This window comes from Falco cherrug, chromosome 3 (genome assembly GCF_023634085.1).
Source record: "Falco cherrug isolate bFalChe1 chromosome 3, bFalChe1.pri, whole genome shotgun sequence".
NCBI lineage: Eukaryota > Metazoa > Chordata > Aves > Falconiformes > Falconidae > Falco > Falco cherrug.
Window position 1 is genome coordinate 29,489,434 of NC_073699.1, and position 21,505 is coordinate 29,510,938.

General features: G+C 39.8%; 1 protein-coding gene across 5 annotated transcripts in view; it reads right to left on the bottom strand.

Moving 5' to 3' along the window:
- VPS13B (vacuolar protein sorting 13 homolog B) overlaps window positions 1-21,505 on the bottom strand; it is a 478,367-nt gene that overhangs the window by 10,374 nt on the left and 446,488 nt on the right. For all 5 annotated transcript variants that reach the window (XM_055706070.1, XM_055706071.1, XM_055706068.1 and 2 more), the window contains 8 exons: window positions 20,882-21,165; window positions 19,204-19,331; window positions 18,402-18,601; window positions 15,773-15,891; window positions 13,742-14,565; window positions 9,150-9,326; window positions 8,040-8,210; window positions 1,209-1,385 (listed from right to left, as the gene is read on the bottom strand). In XM_055706070.1, the coding sequence (XP_055562045.1) occupies window positions 1,209-1,385; window positions 8,040-8,210; window positions 9,150-9,326; window positions 13,742-14,565; window positions 15,773-15,891; window positions 18,402-18,601; window positions 19,204-19,331; window positions 20,882-21,165 (2,080 nt within the window). The remainder of the gene's footprint in view (window positions 1-1,208; window positions 1,386-8,039; window positions 8,211-9,149; window positions 9,327-13,741; window positions 14,566-15,772; window positions 15,892-18,401; window positions 18,602-19,203; window positions 19,332-20,881; window positions 21,166-21,505) is intronic.

Consider the following 21,505-nt stretch of genomic DNA (forward strand, 5'->3'; position numbering starts at 1 on the left):
TATACAGTATCTGCAATGAAGAAGTGTCGCTCTACTTTACAAGTTCCTTGATAAAGACTGCAGCAGAATTAAATCTAGAAAGAATAATGACACGGGCAGCAAAAACAACACACAGGTAGCCGACGACAGACACAAGTTTCTGATTTTACCAATATGGGTTTTACACCTATGGGATGCGTAATTCAGGAGAACAGTTATTATTTACACTCCTGCAAACGAGATGAAGGTAACTTGAAAGAACTGTAATAATTAAATGTTTCATTATTTATTTAAATAGACTGCTTCAAGGAATGAGTTCTGAATTTAATGGGAAGCACAGAAACAATATCCTAAACTTAAGCCCTAGGAGAACTACTTGCATTCTAATCAACAGATCACAAACGTAAATATTGTTAGTGATTAAAGGCTTCAATCTTCAAGATTTGTCTGCTTTAATTAGTGAAGCAAAATTATTGACACGCTGTCCTTGTATCAACAGGTCTCCCTGCTTTCCTTCCCTGACTCCCCTCCCCTCTTTTAAATATCCAGACCAACAGCTTTGAATGACACTAGAAGCAAAGAAACTAGTCTATTTTTATTTTTATATTTTACAGTTTTTGGTCATCGAGAAGCATTCATATCGATCTGAAAGGATTCACCACCACTGCCACTAAGTGCTCAGCCTAGCTGGAAAACCCACCCCTGGTTGTTAAAAGGTTGCCCGTGTATCCAAAAACGGGACTGTGTTCTCACAGCTCCCCAGTTTAAAGGGGATGATGCTCCCACTACATGAGTCACTTCTTTCTCCCAGGAACATAACTGTCTCTTTGTGTAGAGATAGCACAATTCTTTCCTTGCCATAACAAAGCAATCTCAAAATAACGCTCTAATTGGACAGAGCGTTGCTCTAATACTTTTACGTTAAAAAAACTCTTTTGTAAGCACATATGTTTCTGAAACTAATTCTACTGTATTCCAAGAATTACTTCATGCTTTCTGCATTCCATGTTTCTGTGGCTGTACAGTGCTGATCGGTAACACAAGAGAGAAGCACAACATGATGGCTTTTAAGAAAACCAGCACAACATTTATTTAACTATTTGGTCATGACATTTCTAAATCTTTCTCTAAGTCACACGGCTACTGAGCCGAACAAGAAAGACACAGCAGGTTGTATCTGAAGAGCATTTTACAATTTAAATGGAGATGCTGGAAATAGAGAAACTCACCGTAACCTGTCTGGGAGACGAGCTCAGCTGCCCCTCCGATAGGCTTTGTGAAGACGCCCATGATTCCTTTCCCCACACCCGAGATGACCCCTCTGGCTTTATGCCCAGCTGAAGCTTGGGCCTCAGATACTCGCTGAAAATTCTGCATTGGCTGATCCACGATTCCAGCAATTGCACCTGAAAAAACAAGAGTCCTCAGTAATTAGTGAAGATTAATATCCCAGAATAAGAGGAAATCTTACTACTGGATCTGAATGTTGCTCAGATTACAACTGTACCCCACCCTTCTTACACTGCTATTTAACATGCGACCAATTAGCTAAACAATACCTTAGCTTCAGTTTATGTTAAATCTCTACTTCCCCCCCCCCTTTTTAAAAATGTATCTTACTTCTTTAAACATTCAGATCACTTAACTTGACAGCATGTTTTCATCTTTTAACTGCTTTCGCTACATGCTTTTGCCGAGTTAGTTTAATTTAGCTCAGTCTGCGTAGCTATTCTGAAAATGCTGGGCTTGGAATAAAATCCAGCAGTTTCAGAAGACTTGAGCTTGCTATGGAAATGAGATTTTCACGTAAGCCTGAGACTGACTTCATGAGAATAAAAACTGCCTGTATTCAATAGATCATTTTTATATCCTCTTCCACTGCCAGAAATGTTCATAAGCTAATGCAACTTTTGATATATTACTAAGATCAGCAGAATTGGACTTTGAGACTTTCTGTTACTTTTTTGTGAAAACGATCATATTTTACTTTAATGCACACGGGTCAAACTTTTACAAGTGACACAGTGACCTTCCCAGCTTTTAGTATCAACAGAGAACTCCAACTTAAATCTTCCTAAATGTAAACAGGTATGTGAGGTGGTACATTTCTTTGATCTTGAGTTTACACTAGCCACTTAACCACAGACGTGTCTCTAGTTATTGCAATTTTGATAGATAAGCTATTTGGAAATTGCTAAGAGTACAAGGATTGGACAAAGTGACATCAGTTAGAAAACGATCTGCCTGATCCGAGGTTCTTTGCTCAGTGAAAAGCAAATTTGCGGCTCCTCGGCTGGCTCTCAGTTTGCACCTTCAGCTGCAAACGTCAAGATAAAGCAATTACTTAAGGAGCAGGACCAAGTGTCACCTCGGTAACCAGGCATTTTTACTGCAACCTAGACATCTCTGAAGATTCTGCTTTGTATGTGGAAGCAAATCCAGGCATATTTCCACAGATCTGGACAATCACAGCCGAGGTATTTGGCCCCATGTGTTTACCAGCGTGACATGTTCTAGTCAGCTAGCCACTAACCGGTTTTCAGATGGTTTTAGTTACCGTTACTGGATAAACGGAGAAGTTGCTGACTTTGAACAACAAGAACCAATATTGTATGCTGGTATTCTGTCCAAAGAAAAGATGACGATGAGAAGCAGCACACATTTTCCTAGATCCTTGCCCCTGGGATACCATCTATCAGCAATTCAAGAAACTTGCATCACCCGTAAATGCTTCTTGGAGAGATTCATTCCAATTTCTGCATGTGTATCCTTTACTGATAAATGTACACTATTTCGCTAGAAAATGCTGGTCTGTTTTTAATGTGATACCCAGTTTCTATTGAGCTCACTCACTGAAGCTGAGCGTGCAACTGAATGTCCACCCTTTGTACCACAAAGGCCACGACGCTTCCTTAATGCCAAGCCAGAGAAATGATACAATTTTCAATTCAATTCTGTTTCATTAGTACTTACCAGCTGCTCCTGCTGCTTTACAAAAATAATACCCCAACACTGCATTACACAATTGAGATTGTTCGTCCAGTCTTTTCTTTTGCACAATGTTGATGCATTTGAAGGCATAAAACAATACTTGGTGTTCTGTGAAGTTACAGTATTACGTTACCCTGTGACCTCCTTCACCCTATCTATTGAGGTCATCCACAGCAACTGCACTTTCAGAACAGAAGTTATTGCCTTATTAAATGTAATCCACCTAAGTCCTAGCACTAGTAAATTATTTACTGCAATACACTTGAGCAATGTTATAAGGTAATAATAAATAAGAGCCTACTCCAAAGGACCTGTGGTATGCTCCAGGCACTTCTCAGCTGGAATTAGGCCCAGAGGACAAGGAAACAGAATGGAAACTGCTGTGACTGTGTTATATAAGATTATTTATATAGTACCCCAAATAACGTATAGCTTAATTAGCCAGTTGTTAGTACTTCCACACTTTCTGTGATTCTGCCATTTTATGTACGCTCTGAACTTGTCTGTGAAGCTATTGCCCTTTCGTACCTCAAATCCCTTTCCAAGTCCTGTCTTTCTACCTGCAAGAAATACAACCAATTGTCTTCTCTCCCCTCTCTGCTCACCCTTCGTAATCTCTTAACTCGAATTGCAGCTCACTGACATAACTCATTCACATGCTGTGGTCATGCCCACAAATCACATAATAAACTATAACCTTACTCCTTTCATTAAGGAGTGGCTGGTCCTACCAGCCTTGCACCGGGGAGCCAGATCTGTGCAGCTCCTTTCCTGTGTGCTTCATGTGTGGGCAAAGGGGAAAACAAAAATAGGTCAAAGGCTGAGCAACCTCAAATCCCAACAGCAGTGAGATTACGGTGACACACATGTGATGTTCATTGCACCTCCAAGCACCAGAAACTGTGCGAGGCAGATGTCCCCTGTCTCCATGTGGCTTCTTCCTTTCTAACATAAAGTCAGTGGTAGGAGCACCATGCTGGATAGACTTACCACAGAAGGTCTTTCTCCCCATGTTTCGGTAGGGTATCAGGGAAGCAGAGCATGGAACCACATGTAGAGTTTCCTCCCTTCCCACTCTCATTCTCACAGTCTAGAGACAGCTATGGTGTCCTACTGCTGTCCCTTCTCTGTAATGTCCCTTGCATATTTTTTTTTTTTTTTTAATGAAACCATTCTCCATTTTTCTTTCCTTCCTTACCCTAGGCATTCAATTTTATATGCATGTCCACATATGTACACACAGATTATGTATGTATAAAGAAAACCTCAATAAAATTAAACACCAAAGAAACAAAACAAAAACATATTCTTCCATTACTGGACCAAAGAGGTTCCAGCCACACCGTAACATCTGCTAAACATCAGATGGGATGCACTCTGGTTAATACATGTTGCTCAGTAACCATAAAAAAGATACTTTGATAACTACAAAATTCAGATAGTTCAGAGTATATCACTGTATTACTTCAAGAAGAATTTGATTACAGGCAGCAACTGGTTCATGCACAGACTGACAATGTTTGGTGAACACAGCACGGCTCACAGAGCTTAGCAAAGCTCGGGTTGCTTGTGACAAACTTTCAGACCAAGAAATAATTGGAAAAAATCCCCCACCAGGAGAAACTGGCCATGCTTTGCCACGAGACTGGAAGCTAGCCAAGCTGAAACCACTTTCGCTTCCTTTTCTTTTCTCTGTTGTCCTCCAGGATTGCTGCAAGTGTTCCACACCAAAAATACAGCTGAGGCGTAGTCTCATCACAGCAAACATCGCATAAAAGCACAGCTAAAAAAAAAGAGCACCTGTTGGCGTGTATTAATGTATTTGCAGAATTAGCGTGTGGAATAGCACACACTTTCAGGATTAGCACTGGCCCTTAGTATCTTGCTTGTAGATATGCAAATGCAGGGTGGCCCCGATTCAGTGATAATTGCGCAGCAAGAACAACCACCACCACTCTTAGTAACAAAAATTTGAACTTCTGAAATCCAGAATTTACCTTCTCTAGCAGCAGCGTTACACTGTCAGTCAGTATTACTATCAAGTCACTTTCCCCAAAAGCAGGAAGAAGAAACTGAAATGTTGAGCACCTTTGCCATTGTGCAAAATGTCTTCTCTAACCGTTGTCAGCTTTTCAGTTATTCACAAATGCTCACCTTCCTACAGGGAGCTACTTCAATTTGGTATTTTTCACTAGGACCAGTAGTTGGAAATAAAGCCTGTAGTTTCAATATTTTCTTTTACATGGTTATAAATTATTATTTTAAGCTTGACCCCATCACGCAGAACGCAAAAGATAGTTCCTTGGTGGGGAGTGCTCATCACCCAAATATTTCAAATGCAATTTGACTGCATTTTTGTCTAATCGTATAAAAGAATAACCACACCTATCACAAGCTTTTGCTTCTTTTCATGCACAAATGTTACTAAAATGACCCAGAAGTCTCCCCCAAATGAGAAAAGATGACGACAGCCGGCCAAAGATAACAATCAAATCAAACAACACCCTGACAGTGCTTGAGTCATTTAAAACGAGACAGGACAAAGCACTTAAGAATGTACCACAGGGAACAACTTGAACTGAGGAGGAGACAAGCGTACATGATTTTGGCCCTGATTCAGCAAAGCACTTAAGCACTTGCTTAAGTGCTTTGCTGAATCAGGGCCACCATGAGCCAGATTTTCAGAAAAATCAGAAATGCGCTCTTGTTTCTGCATAGATACCACAACGTATGTGAACTGAGGGCTCTTCTATGCCTGTGCCTAGGCATGAAATCTACTTTTGCAATTCTTTAAGCTGTTTGCATGAGTCAGAGGGCTTTTACAAACATGACAGTGCTGTGAGTATCGTAGAAATCTTTTTCACACTTCTCATTTTTACAGTTAGAAAGTCATAGAAATTACGGCTTCAAAGGGTCTTGCTCTCAGCATTCCTGTGCTCATCTGAACTCTTAATCCCTGTGAAATAAATTCACATAGCAGCCCCACTTCATTTTATTATGTATGAAGAACCAGTGTTTTCAGAGTAAGCATGTTCGTATTTACTCTGAACATGCCGGTGAAAGCAAGCAGCAGGGTGATACCTTCCCTTCAACTATGACTGCTTTTTTGGGGGAAGCCACAATAATCTTTAAAGTGAATAGTCAGGACAGAAACGGCTTTTTGATGTGTTGGTAAAGACTGAAATGTAGTTCTATTCATACTTTAGGTCTCAAGACAATGTACATGAATGCTGCTGTGTATACAGAGAAAATGGACTTTTTAAAAATCAGGTTTATATTAAAAAAATTATGCCTGATACAAATTCAGTGGAATATTTCTGATTCCTCCCTTAGTGACAGATCCCATACTTGTCAAGTCCAGCAACACAGTGACTATTTATCCGGGTGCTTTTTTGCATCCACACTACCAAGAACAGAAGTATTTAGCAGGGAGGAATCTCTAAATAGTAACAGTGGGAGTAAGAACAAGATCCTAGCTTGAGGAGGAACACTGCTGAAATGCTAACATGAACCCCTAAGTTTCTAACATGAAGTCTGATTTCTTAGGAAGTCAGGGACACTGAAATTCTAACTCTGTTTCAGTTTGTTTTCAACTAAGGCGTACTCCTGCAAACAAGGGAAGCCTTGTGCACAGGGAGGTACAGGCATGGCGTATTCGTGCATGCACGTTATGAGTCCCCAGCTTTCCTGAACAGCAGAAGCTTTGCCTTGTTACCACCAAAGCTACAAAGTTTCAGGATGTACAGCTCATGCTTTTAGCTCGGAAGGATTCTGGCCCGTCAGTGGAGAGCCACCATGTTATCTTGCTGTCTTTCTAACAACTGAGCCAAGATCACCACACCATTTCACCAGCACATATACACCAGGCTGACACAGTGCTTCTAAAAGTATAATCTTTCATCCAGCTACTCAACCTGACTGCCCTTAGTCCAATAAAACAAGAAGGAAAAATAAAATGTTCTCCAAACTGCCTTTGATTTGCAACGCCAGTAACAGCTTACTATTGGGATAGTAGCTACTAATACACAAAATTTCTCCTTTATGCACATTTCTCCCAGGACACTCACTTGCCGGTTTACAGGCATTATCAAATGACAGTGCTTCACATCATCTAATGTTATTGCTTAAAATAATTTCCAGTAACTTAACCCAAACTTGTAACATTTTTACCACTTCCTCTTTGGGGCTTTCAGGGTTGCGGTTGCAAATTTAGTTGTGTACACTACTGAAGATTAGGAAAGAGGACAAATCCTTTCAAGCTTCAGCTCTTCTAACCTTTTGCACTGCACTGCTTTTGGTCACTTTGATCTCTAAGGGATTCATACTCTTTAATACGTACTGAGGAACTCTGCCAAACAATACAGTTTTGCATTCTTTAGCTGTGTGACAAGTAGAAATAACCTAGAAAATTCAGCCCCTTACTGCAAAACTCCGTGCAGAGATTTTTTCTCATGTGGGTTAGTTTTCAGATCTTTAGGTACTATTTTGAAACAGGCAGAGTAATCTTCACTTCTAACCAAACCACTTGGCTACTTGATGAATGTAATTACAGTGAAACAGGATTATCTGTGTCTCTTTGTAAAAGCAGAATTCCTCATCAAAGCTTACTTAACATCTGCACTAAGTTCAAGTGGTTTTCAGACAGAACCATGAATCCCCGATATCTACACTGCAGCAAAACCAAGCAGGTTCAGTAGGCATTCCTGTAGCACTGGAAAGTAAACATCAGTGTGATGACGTCTTTGTGCTGACTTGGTTGCAAGTCATCCTGCCCAATGCAAAATTATTCTTTTCTTCTCAGATATACATCATGTACCAATGAAAATATTATTTCACAAAGAGAATGCAAACTCATTCTATATCCACAATTATTTTATCAGCAAAACACATATACAAAGGCCGCTAAACCTTGATAAAAAGAAACTATCTCAAATACATACCGTGAGGCTATTTCACAAGAAAACACCTAAACAAGCATAACTCGCAATTATAACTCACATGTAGAAAAGTCTGGTGAGCAGATCAGAAAACAGTATTATCACTCAACTTGATATTTAATAGTACATTACCTAGAAGGCTAATGCCTAAACGAGAGAGTCCCTGTCTCAGTCCTTCTCCCAGGCTCTCTGGAAGCTGCCTTCTCCATTCTTCTTGTCTGTTGTAATGTTCCTCATCCAGTGACAGCCTATCCATATTCCGAGCAAGACTTGTTGCCAGATTGGTAATTGACGTCAGCGTACCTAAATACATGGAGATAGACATTTGGTTCTGGATCAAAATGCTTTAATTTAAAACATGGAGATGTTCTATGCCTCACTGCAATACTGAGCTTACGAGCAGAACAGCAAGTCAATTGAAAAGTCGCCCATGTGTAGCATGCTTTACTATTCGTTAAGCATCACCACCCTGCTTCTCGGGTCCACGTCACGCCTGTCACATTAGCTTGCAACAGGTTTGCCCCGCCAGTGGGAACAACAACTCATTCGAACATCCTTCCCCAGTTTCCAAACTTCTGTAAGGCTAATCTAAACGGAGAGGTGTATGTGTGTGTGTGTGTGTGTGTGATGGAAAGGTAAACAAATATTTACAGAAGGAGCCCGCGAGGCCGCGTCCTGAGGGAGCCCAGAGCAGCCGCGAAGGGCTGGGGCAGCCGTGCCGGGGTCTCTCGGGCGGCCGAAGCCACGCGATGGCACTGTTTATACAGGCTTCGCACAACAAAAGCTGCTCCTGTTCTCAGGCCAGCCCAGCCCTGCTGTCAAAATCTATCCCCGTACTTACACAGTTATGACAACTGCATCTGCTTTTAAAAAAAAATAATAAAAAAAAAATAATAAACATGATGAGGCGACAGAGTGTAGAATTTCTGATGGTTAGCAGAAGTACAGAACACCTTTAATATTTCTGCAGTTATCACATGAAATACTGGCTGAGCCAATCTCCATTTCCCACTGGGAGGTTTAAAATTCTGAAGTTTCTGAAACATTCTTATGCACTGTAGTTAAGCGGTGATCTGTTTAATACATAAGATGTTATATGTGAGCTTTGTTACCCTCCCAGCATTTTGCTGCAGCCTAGCAAGCCAAACAAAGCTGCAAGCAATATTGTTTAAAACTTTAACACATCCTTTAACAACGCATGACAACAAAGCAGTAGTTGGAGCAACAAAGTGAAAGCTCTACCTTTGGAAATGTGTTTTACAAATGATGTTGTTCCTCTGGAAACTCCACTGACAAACGCTCCTGGGCCTCTGGTCAGCCCTTCATAGGGGAGCCTAAAGAAATCGGCTATGCCATTCCCTATGCTTCTCACCAGACTAGCCGGACTTCCAAGAATTTCCAACGATCCGACAACCCAGCCTGTGCGGAGAAACAAGACACATGTTACGGCTGCAAAAACTGCAGAAGCAGCAGTTGTGAAAAGGTTATTCCTTAATTATCTTTTTCACACTAGAATTCATCGCATTATGAACTTCCTTTGAGCAAAACACAGGAAATAACTCATCTACTATGAATTCAGAAATGGCAATCTTTCATACTTCGTAAATCAAAGAAATCCTTTTGGCAAACTCACAAATAGCTTTAGAATGACTTCCTTCCAGGAGCTTCCCGTATTTCTGCTAAAAGTGTGCTAGGGAGGCGGATGCTAGAGCCTCACAGTTACGGAGGAACAGGGCTGCAAGTTCAGAGCGCTGGGTTGGTTTTAGATGCTATAAGGCAGCGTTGTGATTTCACATCCTTAGTGATAGAATTGTGACAGGGAGTTTACACTGATACAATGTACTGCTTTACGGGAGTGTGCAGGTCAATTGCTTGATGGAGTGTTAGGAAAGGAGATGCAGATTTTTGACAAGTGCTTAAGAAGTTATTTTAAATCCACCCCAACCCTTCTAAGCTGATCATTTTCTTTCAGAGTGCAGTGAAAGCCAGACAAATGTCTTTTGCTCAGTACAGTTGTGTAAACAGCAATGACATCTACATGCTGATTAGGTTACTCATAGGGGAGTATTCCTTATGCATATCCCAGGAGAGGTATCTGTGGATCTGGTTTCCTATATAAACGCAGGGTTGCCAGCAGCTTGCTGGATGGCCAAGCACACAGCAATCTGTTGCTGGAAAGCTGTTTGCAGGTCTTGCCTTTCTCAGGCTGGTTGGCAGCAGATTTATTAAGGAAATAGTGCTGCATAACTTTTTTTTTTTTCGGCAGCCCAGAAAGAGCGATTCAGAAATGGCAATAACCATTAAAGAGGAACCGCCTGGTCCTTGAGCCCCGGTACCATGAATTTCAACTGCCACTGCCAGAGCGACACAAGGCGCGACAGAGCCAGGAGGCTCTAAGACGGACAGACTGGCCTCCTGCTCTCCCGCTGAGGGCCCTTGATCTGCGCTGCCCTCCTCATTCCCATCTCATCACCACAAACTCCTGCTATCCAGATGCTTTTCTTGTTTTCTATTAACCCCTCCCAGTCACTCCTGTGGAAGGCTGAATCATGAAACTGAACAGAAGAGAAAATGTTACTCATATGAAATAAATTAATCTCATACTATCGTTCTAAGCTCCCGGAAAATCTATTATTCTTGTTGAATCTGTCCCACATTTCAGCCCTGGCAGGTTGAGAACTCCAGCATATGTAGTACAAAAAGCAGGAACCACAGTGGACATAAGGGAGAGGGTGGGATGGACTATGAAAACTAAAAAACAAGTACTACTGGCAACGCGACAAGCGGAGTGGCAACGAGAGCTGTGGCCCCACGATGCCTGCCCTAGAAAGGCGCATCCCCCTGGCAGTCCTTCCCTGCTGGGGACCGGGGGAAGCCAGCGCTCTGGGCTGGGCCTGCGACTCCCTCGCTGTAGTATTTTTAATAAATTATCCGTGCCACTGTGTGAAGTGATGAAAAGCTGGAGGGGTGGGGAGGCGTGTACAGATGGAAGAGATGCTCTTTCTGCTTTTTGTGATCAATAATGTTGCAATAATCCCTTAGAGCCTTTTTTTTTTTTCTTTTTTCCTCTAAGTATTCTTGGCATTCCTTGTCCTGAGGTGGTGGTGGTATGGAAAGCTGCTGCACGACACTGCGGCTTCGTGCCCTGCAACACCCCCAGCAGGCACTGCCAGCCTGGGACACCGGAGACCCCAACTCCACTCACCTGTTCGGCCAGTCAGTGTGTTCAGGAATGAAAACCAGATTAAAACCAGCAATGAAACCAGTTAAACACAAAGCTGAGGTGTTGCCTGCTATCCCAGGAGTGGGCTGTTGCAGCCTGGCTCTGGCCTGTGGGCTGTCGGTTTTGGGAAGCTCTGGAAGGACCGTCCTCACCCTTGGGGAGCATGGGAGGAATGTGCAACCTGCAGCAAAAGGGACGCTCCTTGGCCAATGCTCAGAGCAAAACAAATGGCTCCTCACTGCCAGTATGGACTACCCAGCCCAAGGAGGAAGGTGTGGGAGTAAGTCAGGAATACTGTACTCCATGTCAATTACCATTTCCCAAAGTATGCTTAGAAATTAGATCTACTAATATGAAATAATTATGACTCCATTAGCAGAGAGCCACTGCATTTACTTTATAGGCAACTATAGGGTTAGATCTAGCTGAGACTAGTGATATTTTTAAATAGAATTTTATTAACTGCTAAATAGAAGCCAACTTAATTAGAAAAGGATGGGAGACTTCCATTGCAAATTTTGCTAATTTGAGACAAGCAATGCTAATCAGCATATTTCAGCACAGCTCTCCAGCCCTGTTCATTGCTCACAAGATATGGATTCTGGCCGCTCCTTTGCAATGTATGGGGCAGCCTGATACACCCCCCACTAGCTGGCTTTGGGGCAAATCCTGCCCCCTCCCACAGGGCAGCAACGGTCTTGCACACAGCTAAGGACAAAATGAGACTATCCCACTTGGAGCATAAGGCAACAGCTGTATGGGAATGCCATTTGTGCAGATGCTACGATTTACGCGTCGGACAGCGGTGAGCAGAAAGGGGTCAAACAACCCATCATTTTGCTCATTAATGTGGTTAAAATGCAGGACAGTGAGGTCCTCTTCCACAAGAGACCAACCCAAGAAGTATAACTCAGCTGTCGGTGAGGAAAGGACTCAGGGTTTGCAGACCATATAACGCTTTTTGCTTGACTTCTTCCTTTTTAACTTTGTTGATACAGTCAGCCTTTTATCAAGTGTCACAAACTCTTCAAAATAAAGCATCTTCTTTGCCCAAGGAAACATTAAGTGATACAATTCACCATTTTAATCTTGATAACCCCTTTCAAAAAATACATTTTAGTTTTAGTGCTGTAAGTGGGATTTAAGAAGTAACTAAATATATGCTTATGTATTTACCTGAAAAGAAGTTCCACTGAAGCAGACTTTATTTCTTAACATTTAAACCTGCTTGATGTCAGCTACATCATGAGCCCAGAGCAAGGGGTGGCCTGTGCACTGTTGTACACTGCAAGGCTAGTGCAGGAGGAAAGACCCAGGGCCAGGTTCAGGAATCCCCAGCTAGCATATGTGCCTCACCTGGGATGCTGCAGATGAAAAGCCAGTATAACCCCAATTTCCTGCTGCAGTCTATCACCACTTGTATCACCACTCTGAGCCAGTTGGGGGGAGAAATATTCACGCTGTGGACCATATTTGGCCACAGTTTCACTCTTAATTAGCAAGAAACTAGATCTCGCCTTTTGTACTATGGGATTTGACTGCAAAACAAATCCAAGCAAGTAGCAGAAAGAAAAACCTGCAAATTTTGCAAGCAAAATAATGCAAGAAAATAATGAATCAGTGTACAATGTTCTGGTGCACAATTGTGTATGCAGTTGCCACAATCAGCTGTGCAAGTCAGGTATGCATACAGTGAAAGACCAGATCAGCATCTCACTACTTTGATTTATAAATACCTGAAATGCATGTGTACAATTTTGGATACTGTGCACAGAATTCAGGTCACAGCTCGGCCTGCAGCACAAATGGAAGCATCAGGATTTCAGACATTCTGACCATTAGTATTGCAGGAAAATACATTCTACATTTCAGTGTGTAGTATGTGTGCGATCATGGACAAGCTTCCTCCTGTCTCAGGTACAAATTCCATTCTACACTTAGACACATCAGAGACCAAGTTTCATGACTTCTAAATTAATATTTATGGGAAACAGAATGTACCTGCTAACCTAATAGAATAATTGCTCACTATCGATCCTATATGGGAAAAAGTTAGTAACAGCAAACTTCATAGTTCTTGGATCAAAGGACAACAAACATCTGTGTGCCAGTTTAGCATGAAGGCTGTATGAAGAAAGACAGATTCCTAATCATAAACTGCAGCCAAAAGGAGTTTTAACAACAAAACAACATTCAAGGCTATAATTTACTTCTGAATGCAGAGCAACATACTGAATAATTTGATTAAATTTAGTTTTGGGGAGTTTATGTGAGGAATGTGGGTTGATTCTGACTAGTCCTATAATATAAAATGACAAAACCTAAGCCAGCTAGAATACATTTTTATGCTGTGTTCAGGGTTTCATAAAGCCTTCAGGCAACTGGCTAATGTTTAGCACAACTTTACAAATCTTCATTGGTGTCTGTTCAGCCATTTTATTTTCCTTCTGTCACATGGCAGGACATGAAAGGTGTCTGAAAATATCATTATCAAACACTGTCTCAGAAAAAAAATAATTGTACGGCAAACATCTAGGTTATTCAGCTTGAGAGACAATCACAGAATCCTGGTCCCTAATAAAAATGTTACACGTTAAGGAAATGTACTGACCTGCTCTGAAAAGTGCTCCAGCAGCATAATGCATGGCCAAAGCATGGACAAGTTGCCTGGCAGTGGTGAAGATGGGTCCTCGCTCAAATACAGAGAAGGAGAGAGGGGTGTGATCTGAGGCTATATACAGTTTCAATGAAGCATGAATACTGACAAGGAGATTAACAGGTTGTATTGTTAATTTTCTTAACTTCACTGGCTTGACTAAAGCTCTTGCATGCTCTCTCACTTGTCCAGGCAGTGTCAGGGTAGTATCTGAAGTATTCATGGACTGACAAGCAGTTTTGTTTTCTGGAAGGTATGTATCAAACAAAGTCTTAATGTAGTAAATGAAGGTGTCCTCCACATACAGCCTAGCTGGTTTGAGCTCAAAGCTGAGGTCATTGATGTGAAACATGAAATTCTCTTCCTTGGAAAAAACAATGCAGAGTTTTATAAAGCAGTTTTCCTTATAGCTTTCCAAATCTTTGTTACAAACAACGAGGTTGTTCACTCTGGACCACTGCATGGTCTCATTTTTCTCTCCTTGGCACAGCAGAACTGCAAAATGGAAATTGGATTTGCTGTACAACTGATTGTCCAGTTGAAAGTCTTCACAATACACTTGGAGACTATGAAATTGTGGGAGGCCTTCTATGGCATCCCGTGGGAACTCCTGTGACAGGGGTCTCGGGTAGCTGGTGGTTGGGGCCATGTGGAGGAAAATGTTGTCTGCTGTGAGACGCAGAAGTTCAGATGACACTTTGTGGTTTGTAATATCATCAAAAGCAGCAAGACTTAACTGACTGATGAACACTTTCAGTGACAAGGTCTGCTCTTGAATTCTAGATAGGAGGAAAAAGTTTTGTTACTTCACGTATTTTGAGATGACCTAGCACCTTACTTTCTCAAAAACCTATCAGGAGACACGTTCTCTATTATATATGGAAAACTCCTTGTGCAAGTCCCATTAACGTTAATGGGATCTAGCAGCCTTAATCACCACAGTGGGTACCACCTTCAGAGGTCTTCTAAGAAATTAGATATTACACATCTATGCCAGGTTTCTCTTTCTTTCTTATTAGTCAACAGGATATTTTGGACAGGAACATCTCTATTTATACAGTAATTCCCTACTAAATTTGCAACAGAGCCAGATACTGAAGCAGACAACAAATACCATTTTCTGGTAATTCAAGTACAGCATCAGCTGTTACAATATTTTCTGGGAGCTAATACTGAGCGTTACTATTATGGATAATGCACTTCACATCACATGCAGCAAGTGCCCTCCAGTGAAGCCACCACAGCATTTTTATACCAATGGCACTGAGGGCCTCCCCCCCTCCAGTGTTAACTGCCCATTGCCAATTTAACTAGCAAGTGGGCTATTATGTACTGCTGATGACCAGTTTCTTGGGGATTAATACTTAATTACAGTGCAAATAAAAACAGTACAACAAATTCCAGTCTAATTGTAATGGCATTGCTGGAGGCCAGGCATTCTGCATCTTAGAAATAGGCAGTGTTATAATTGCACTTGAATGGAGCTGAGGACCAGGCTGCAGTGTGTTATGGAAGTGGGAAAGTCTTCTAAAGAGGAGTGAATGCAGTAATAAGTACAGGTAATTACTGACTGCAAGACTATTTCTACAGCCCTTGCACATCAAGCTTCCTACCAATTTTAGTGGGAGCTTGTACAATTATGGATGGCAGGGCCTGCCTAAATAGTTTTTAAACTGATGAACACGCTTAAAATTAATTATGATGGAATGTGTCTATTTTTAATGAACAACTCAGGACTTCTTTTTGTATTACACATCTAGTGTTTACCCTCAAGTGACATGACTTTTGATGCTAGATTGTCCTTTTTAAACTGTGATATACAAAGCATAACATATGGTCTAAACATATGCCATAAAGCATGCTGCAATATTAAACAAAACAAACAGTTAATCCAAAGTTCTTAAGTCGGTTAACACTTTGAAAGCTGACTGACCTCTCAGCAGTATTTGGCAATGCTTTCTATCATCTTTTATGTGCTTTATGTACCTGTTGAGGTTGATCTCGACAGGTCCTGCTCTTCCTTCTGGGGCCAAGGTTATGACTATTGTTCCACACTGATGGGCAATGTCCACATAAACATAGCCAAAGCCAGTTAAGAACACAATCTAGTGGAGAGAGTTAGAAACACATGGAATGTTGAAATGACTGTTTTTAATGTCATAATTCAAATTAATTCTATTAATGCCTTCTGGTTGAGATCTTTTGCTCAAATCATGATACTGTTCAGGAAAAACAGAAACAGATTTCAATACTTCAGAAAATAACAGATCTGATACTTTAAGTATTTTGGTTGTACAGTACGATGAAATTTGCATCTCATCCTTCAATTGTATAACTGAATACTGTTAAATAATATTTCTTCTCCAGAAATAAGGAAGATGTGCTGAGGAGGAGGGAGATTGTATGAAAAAAAGAATAAATTAGGAATTTTTGATTTGTGATTTTGGATTAAGGAGAAAGGCATACTCCTGGAGCTCTGCAAAATCCCACCTTCTACACCAGAAAACAAACCCTAAATTGACATTAATTTTCCTATGCCCTAGCTCAGAACTGGTTAGATGAATGCCTGATAGCATGATGCAAACCACATAAAGACTACAAAATAACATTTTGGATTCATGAAGACTTGCTTAACAACTCAACACTGAACACATTTTTAAGCCATCTAAACTGGTTTTGTGTGAAGACCTTCACAAGCAACATGGTGCCACACAGAAATGGGAAAAGTCTATTGGAAAGCATAAAACGTCTAAAAAGACAGGAAAATGGGAACTTGACAACAGGTTTGTGTCTTGCTTATAGATGTGCAAACTTTAATTCTAAACAATTTGTCCTTAGGAATAAATATTCTACCTAAAGAAATGACATATTGTTTTTGGAGCTTAATTCTGCAATATTTCCATGCAAGTTTTGTGTTTTTTCCAGAATATACAAGATTAAAGTCTTTTTAGGTTTGGAAAACTCCCAGCAGTCCTTGTTAGAGCAAGTTAGCTTCTGTTTTCTTGTAGGTCTACTATCAACACAATTGTTTACTAGACCGTAATGACACAAGTTATAATTTAAAGTAAAACTCAAGGAATAACACAAATATAATAGGCTAGCACAGGTAAAATAAACAGTTGTCTTGAAGAATCTTTCCTGCTTTTAACAAGTCACCAGAAAGAAAAGCACTTGGAAGTTCAGTAGGATCAGCACTTAAAATGATTCTTGTTACACGATTTATAATAACCTTGCACAGATAATGAAATTTTGTTCATCAAATTACGTCTTCTTCTTCTGAGAATTACACATAAGAGTATTTCTAATTTTGATATTCAGTTTCAATCCTTTGCTTATCTGAAAGAAATTCACAATCCTGCATGATAGCATTGGGAAAAAAAGGACATTTACTGAATTTTCAATACAGCTTCATTATTCCAAAACCCCCTCACTGACAATCAAAGATTGGTCATTGCAATTCCAATTTCAGATGGTTCTATCAAATCCTTTAATTTTAGTAAATTAATAATTTCTTCTTTTTAATAGGATAAGTAGTACCTATCTGTGACTAGGTAGAAAGAATACAAATTACTTAAGATCGTCTAAATCCCAGTTAGTTCACAATCGGAAGAGAGTTGTATGTGAAGCTATTAGCCTATTCCTTATTTACTTGTATTTACATTTTCCTAAGAGAAAGATGGAGTGAGAAATCCTGGGGAAATTCTCTACATGTAAATCCTAAAACTTCAATAACAAAAGGCTACACTTTTTATTTGAAGAGTTCTTCAAGTAGACAATGGTCCCCAAATGTTGTCTTAGCATCTAATTCCTTCTAGGAGCCAGATACTTATAAAGAACCCTGGTCTGGCATAACATTAATGACTGAAATTTGAAACCTTGCATTGCCTGACTGGCTTGCTGAATGAAACTGAACTACTTGCTATATAACATAACACTCAATAATCAAGAGCATTTTGTGATTGGTCCCCAGGGAAAACATCTGAAACTAGTATTTCTTTCAAAGAGCCAAGCAGTTTATGTTGATTCCATGTAAACTAATGACTTCAAAGATGGAAAAAATTCCCATCAAAAAGAATTACTCCAGTCAAGGCAGTTTTCATTTACCTCAAAACAGGAGAAAAATAACAGAAGGAAAGAAAAGGTTTTTTTTTGTTTTGTTTTAGAAAGACACAAGTAGCTTCTGTGAAGACACAGAGGGAGAATGACAGTGATAATTTCTACAAGATGTAAAGATAAAAATCCTGTGATAATTAAGTTACCAAACAGAAAGATTTTCCTGGATCCTGGGGGATTCTTTGCTTACAGGGCCTAGAAATTTTCAGGACTGATTTTTCCAGGGAACACCAGGTTCATTAGAAAGAAGTGAAAAAATTTCAGTGCTAGAAAGCCTGTATTTTTGACCTAGCTATTCTTAAAAACAACCAGCGAAGAAGGTAATCTGTATTCTAAAACTTCCACAGGAAGGGGTTTAGGAAGGGCAGCTCCCAAGACTTAAATAAAAAAACCCCTAAAAGCAGCAGAAAGGATATGCTTATTGCAGAGGAACAATATAACGTGCAGGTCAGGAAGACAACCATTTATGCTGTGAACTAGGAAATAGTTGATAATGATTTACTTGTGTTCCTTGATTGTTGATGTCCACAAAATCACTCCATTCATTTACTAATTCATCGGATGACATCACTTTCAGCAGAATGCTGGGCAACAAATCTCTTGTTTTGCAATCCGGGTAGCTGGAGACTTGATGGTAAAGTTCATGATGAACCGAACATTCAGCTGGAATCTTTCTACAGTAAACTTCAAACTTCGGTGTATCTGAAATTTCATAAAATATACAAGATTAGGCCTTTCTAAAACCCGTATGAAATCAAAACTCACCTATGCTTACAGAAATTACGGTTTCTGTTTGAAATATTACCAATAAATAAAAACATTACTTTTCTATTGGTTGGAATTTTACATATTTGGGTTTTTTCCTTTTCTATGTCATTAAGATTTACACAGATAATGTTCCACTTATCATTACATTAACAGACTGTAACTGGAATATTGACAATATGTTTTGTGTTACATTTGCAAATCTGAGGAGATTTAAATGTTCCATGGGATTGAACTGATGTCATCAAAACTCCACTGCCTACTAATTTCCTACAGCCAAGTCACCTTGACAGCTGGAACCAGGGAGACCCAAAAGCCTGGAGCCATGTAAGTTCATACTCCCGACCTCAGGATTAGCTCCAATAGCTTCCAGGCTTCAGTATCTTCCAGAGTCTCTCACTTTGAGACAGACCTTTATGAGGGCCATCAAGTTCTTGTTGTAACTAAAACACATACTGAACTCAACTTTGTATTGGAAATACAGTAAAATAATTTATACTACAACAGTGCACTGTTTCTAATTACTGCACACTACCTACCTTTCAAGTTTTCTTTCACAAGCAATGGAACAGAACACCTATTATGGATAATTATACGAGGACTAGGATCTTCTGTAAGTGTTAGGTATGTCACGCCAAGATGCTCTTGATAAGTCAGTGCTATAGCTCTACAAAAAAAATAAAGCAGATATATTTGATTATGCATGTTTTGGATGAAATCTTTACATATTATTACCCTGGACAATTAAAAACATTCAAAACTAGCATCTGTAAGATTCTTTATGATCAAGTTCCAATTTATATACATTTAGGCAAGTACATATCTCCACTGAGAATTGTATTTAAACAGAAGGACACATGGAAATAGCAAAAAAAAAGCAACATTAGAGAAGAAATTGCTTCACAGAGTCTACTCATGAGTTAAACTGAGCACGTGTGTTTGCAAGATGAGAGCCCTAGCCAGCAGAGATTTATATTAAATTAAAAACATGAGATTGTAGGCCCAAATTTTCAACATAAATCTTTAAAATTTTCCAGAAGAATTTGCACGCATACTTCTCTGATACACATGAAATATATTTTTAACAAATACATAAATCTGCAACTGACTGCTCCACTGGAATGATCCACAATGCTATCACCCTTTCAAATGCTAATGATATGGATCATCACTAAGTAAATTTCTAAAATTAAAATAAATTAATTTAGTTCTGCTCATTCACTACATAAAACGTCTTCATGCATAAACACAAAAACTTTTTTTTTTTCTTGTGCAAATGTATTGGCTATTTCTATAAAACTTCACCTCATGGTGATTTTAAAAATCCAAACAGTCTGAAAATTTGGTTAGGAGCAGAAAATCCTTTATGTCTATCTCAGAATTACAAGGAATCCTTTTCTTGTTTTTCCCATTAAATTTTTTTTTTCAAATCTGAAGACTGTCTAAGAGTCTTTGGTATCCACTATGACACCTCTTAGACTCTGCAGAGGAATTGTATGAGGGTTTGAATGATATCAAGCACTTCAGACAAGAGAAACAGCATATCACTGGTAATATATAATGATGCAGCTTCTCTAATTTCGGCAGATTGTTTCTTGTTAATACCAGTATAAGTATGAATAGATTCAGATATCAGGTCTGAGAACTGAAGTTGGGCACCTGACACATCATTGGACTGTTACTTTTAACTAGCTGGATGGATTTTTTTGTAAGCAGAATGCACATTTGGGTATTTCAAGCTTTAAAACTTGGAAATCTTTCCTTGTTGTAATCTCAAAATAGTTTCATTCTTTTCTGATTTTTCTGTTTATCTTCTTATTATTCTTACTAAAATATATTTTTACCTTTTATAAACAAACCCCAAATTTTTCTGTTGTATTATTTTACACTGTCCTTGAACTCGTTACCCATAAATTAAAGAGAACCATAATCTTGAATAAAAACTTTTCATGCTCTTTTGTATGCATGTAAAAAATAGCAGCCCATACATTTTAAAAATTGTACAACTTGTACACGGTCATAACATTAAACCATTTATAATAAAAGCATCAAAACCATCAGAAGATAACAATTTTTGAATTGAAGTAAGACTTGCCTTTACATATGTGGGGCATGTGTTACTCTGACTTTTGCATTAAACTCTTATGGTTTCTTACTAGCTGAGGCTTTACAGCAACAAGCAAAGTTCATTATTCGTGACTGTTCAGGGTACAGTACCTGGTACAAAATCCACTTTCAGTACAAACCCCTGTGGGCACTGCCACGCTCTGTCTAGCAAGCTCTTGTTTAATGACAGCTGGTAGGCTCCACAGCTCGCAGCTCGCACCGTAGCTGCCTGGACTGAAACTCAGCAACATGCGTTTTTCAGAAGGAGGCGCTCCTGAATTTAAGGAACTGGTGTCCGACATCAGGTCCCAGCAGGGCACAGCACTCAGCCCCTCACTGGGTGGTGCCCCAGCTGGACTGATGCTGAACACTGTACTGTCTGGTGAGTGGAAGCTCTGGAAAGGAAAAAGATGGTGGCAGCATGACTTGCTGGTTCCTTACAGAAGTTTATTCATGTTGATCTTGCACAGAACAGCCTCAGGAGCCAATAACTGCAACGAACTAAAGGTTGCACTAAGCCCACTGCATTAAAAGTTATTTGGCCAAATTCTGTCTTCAGGTATACTTACACAGTTAACTGAGCACGGTTATCTACAGTCCACTCTCAGTTCCATAAAATAACCCTACCAAAAGCAACAGTTACATCACTGTAATGTAACTGTGAGAAGAAAATCCATTTATAGATATAAAACTAACAATGGATTTTAGCCTCAACATTCTTCCAATTCCCCATCC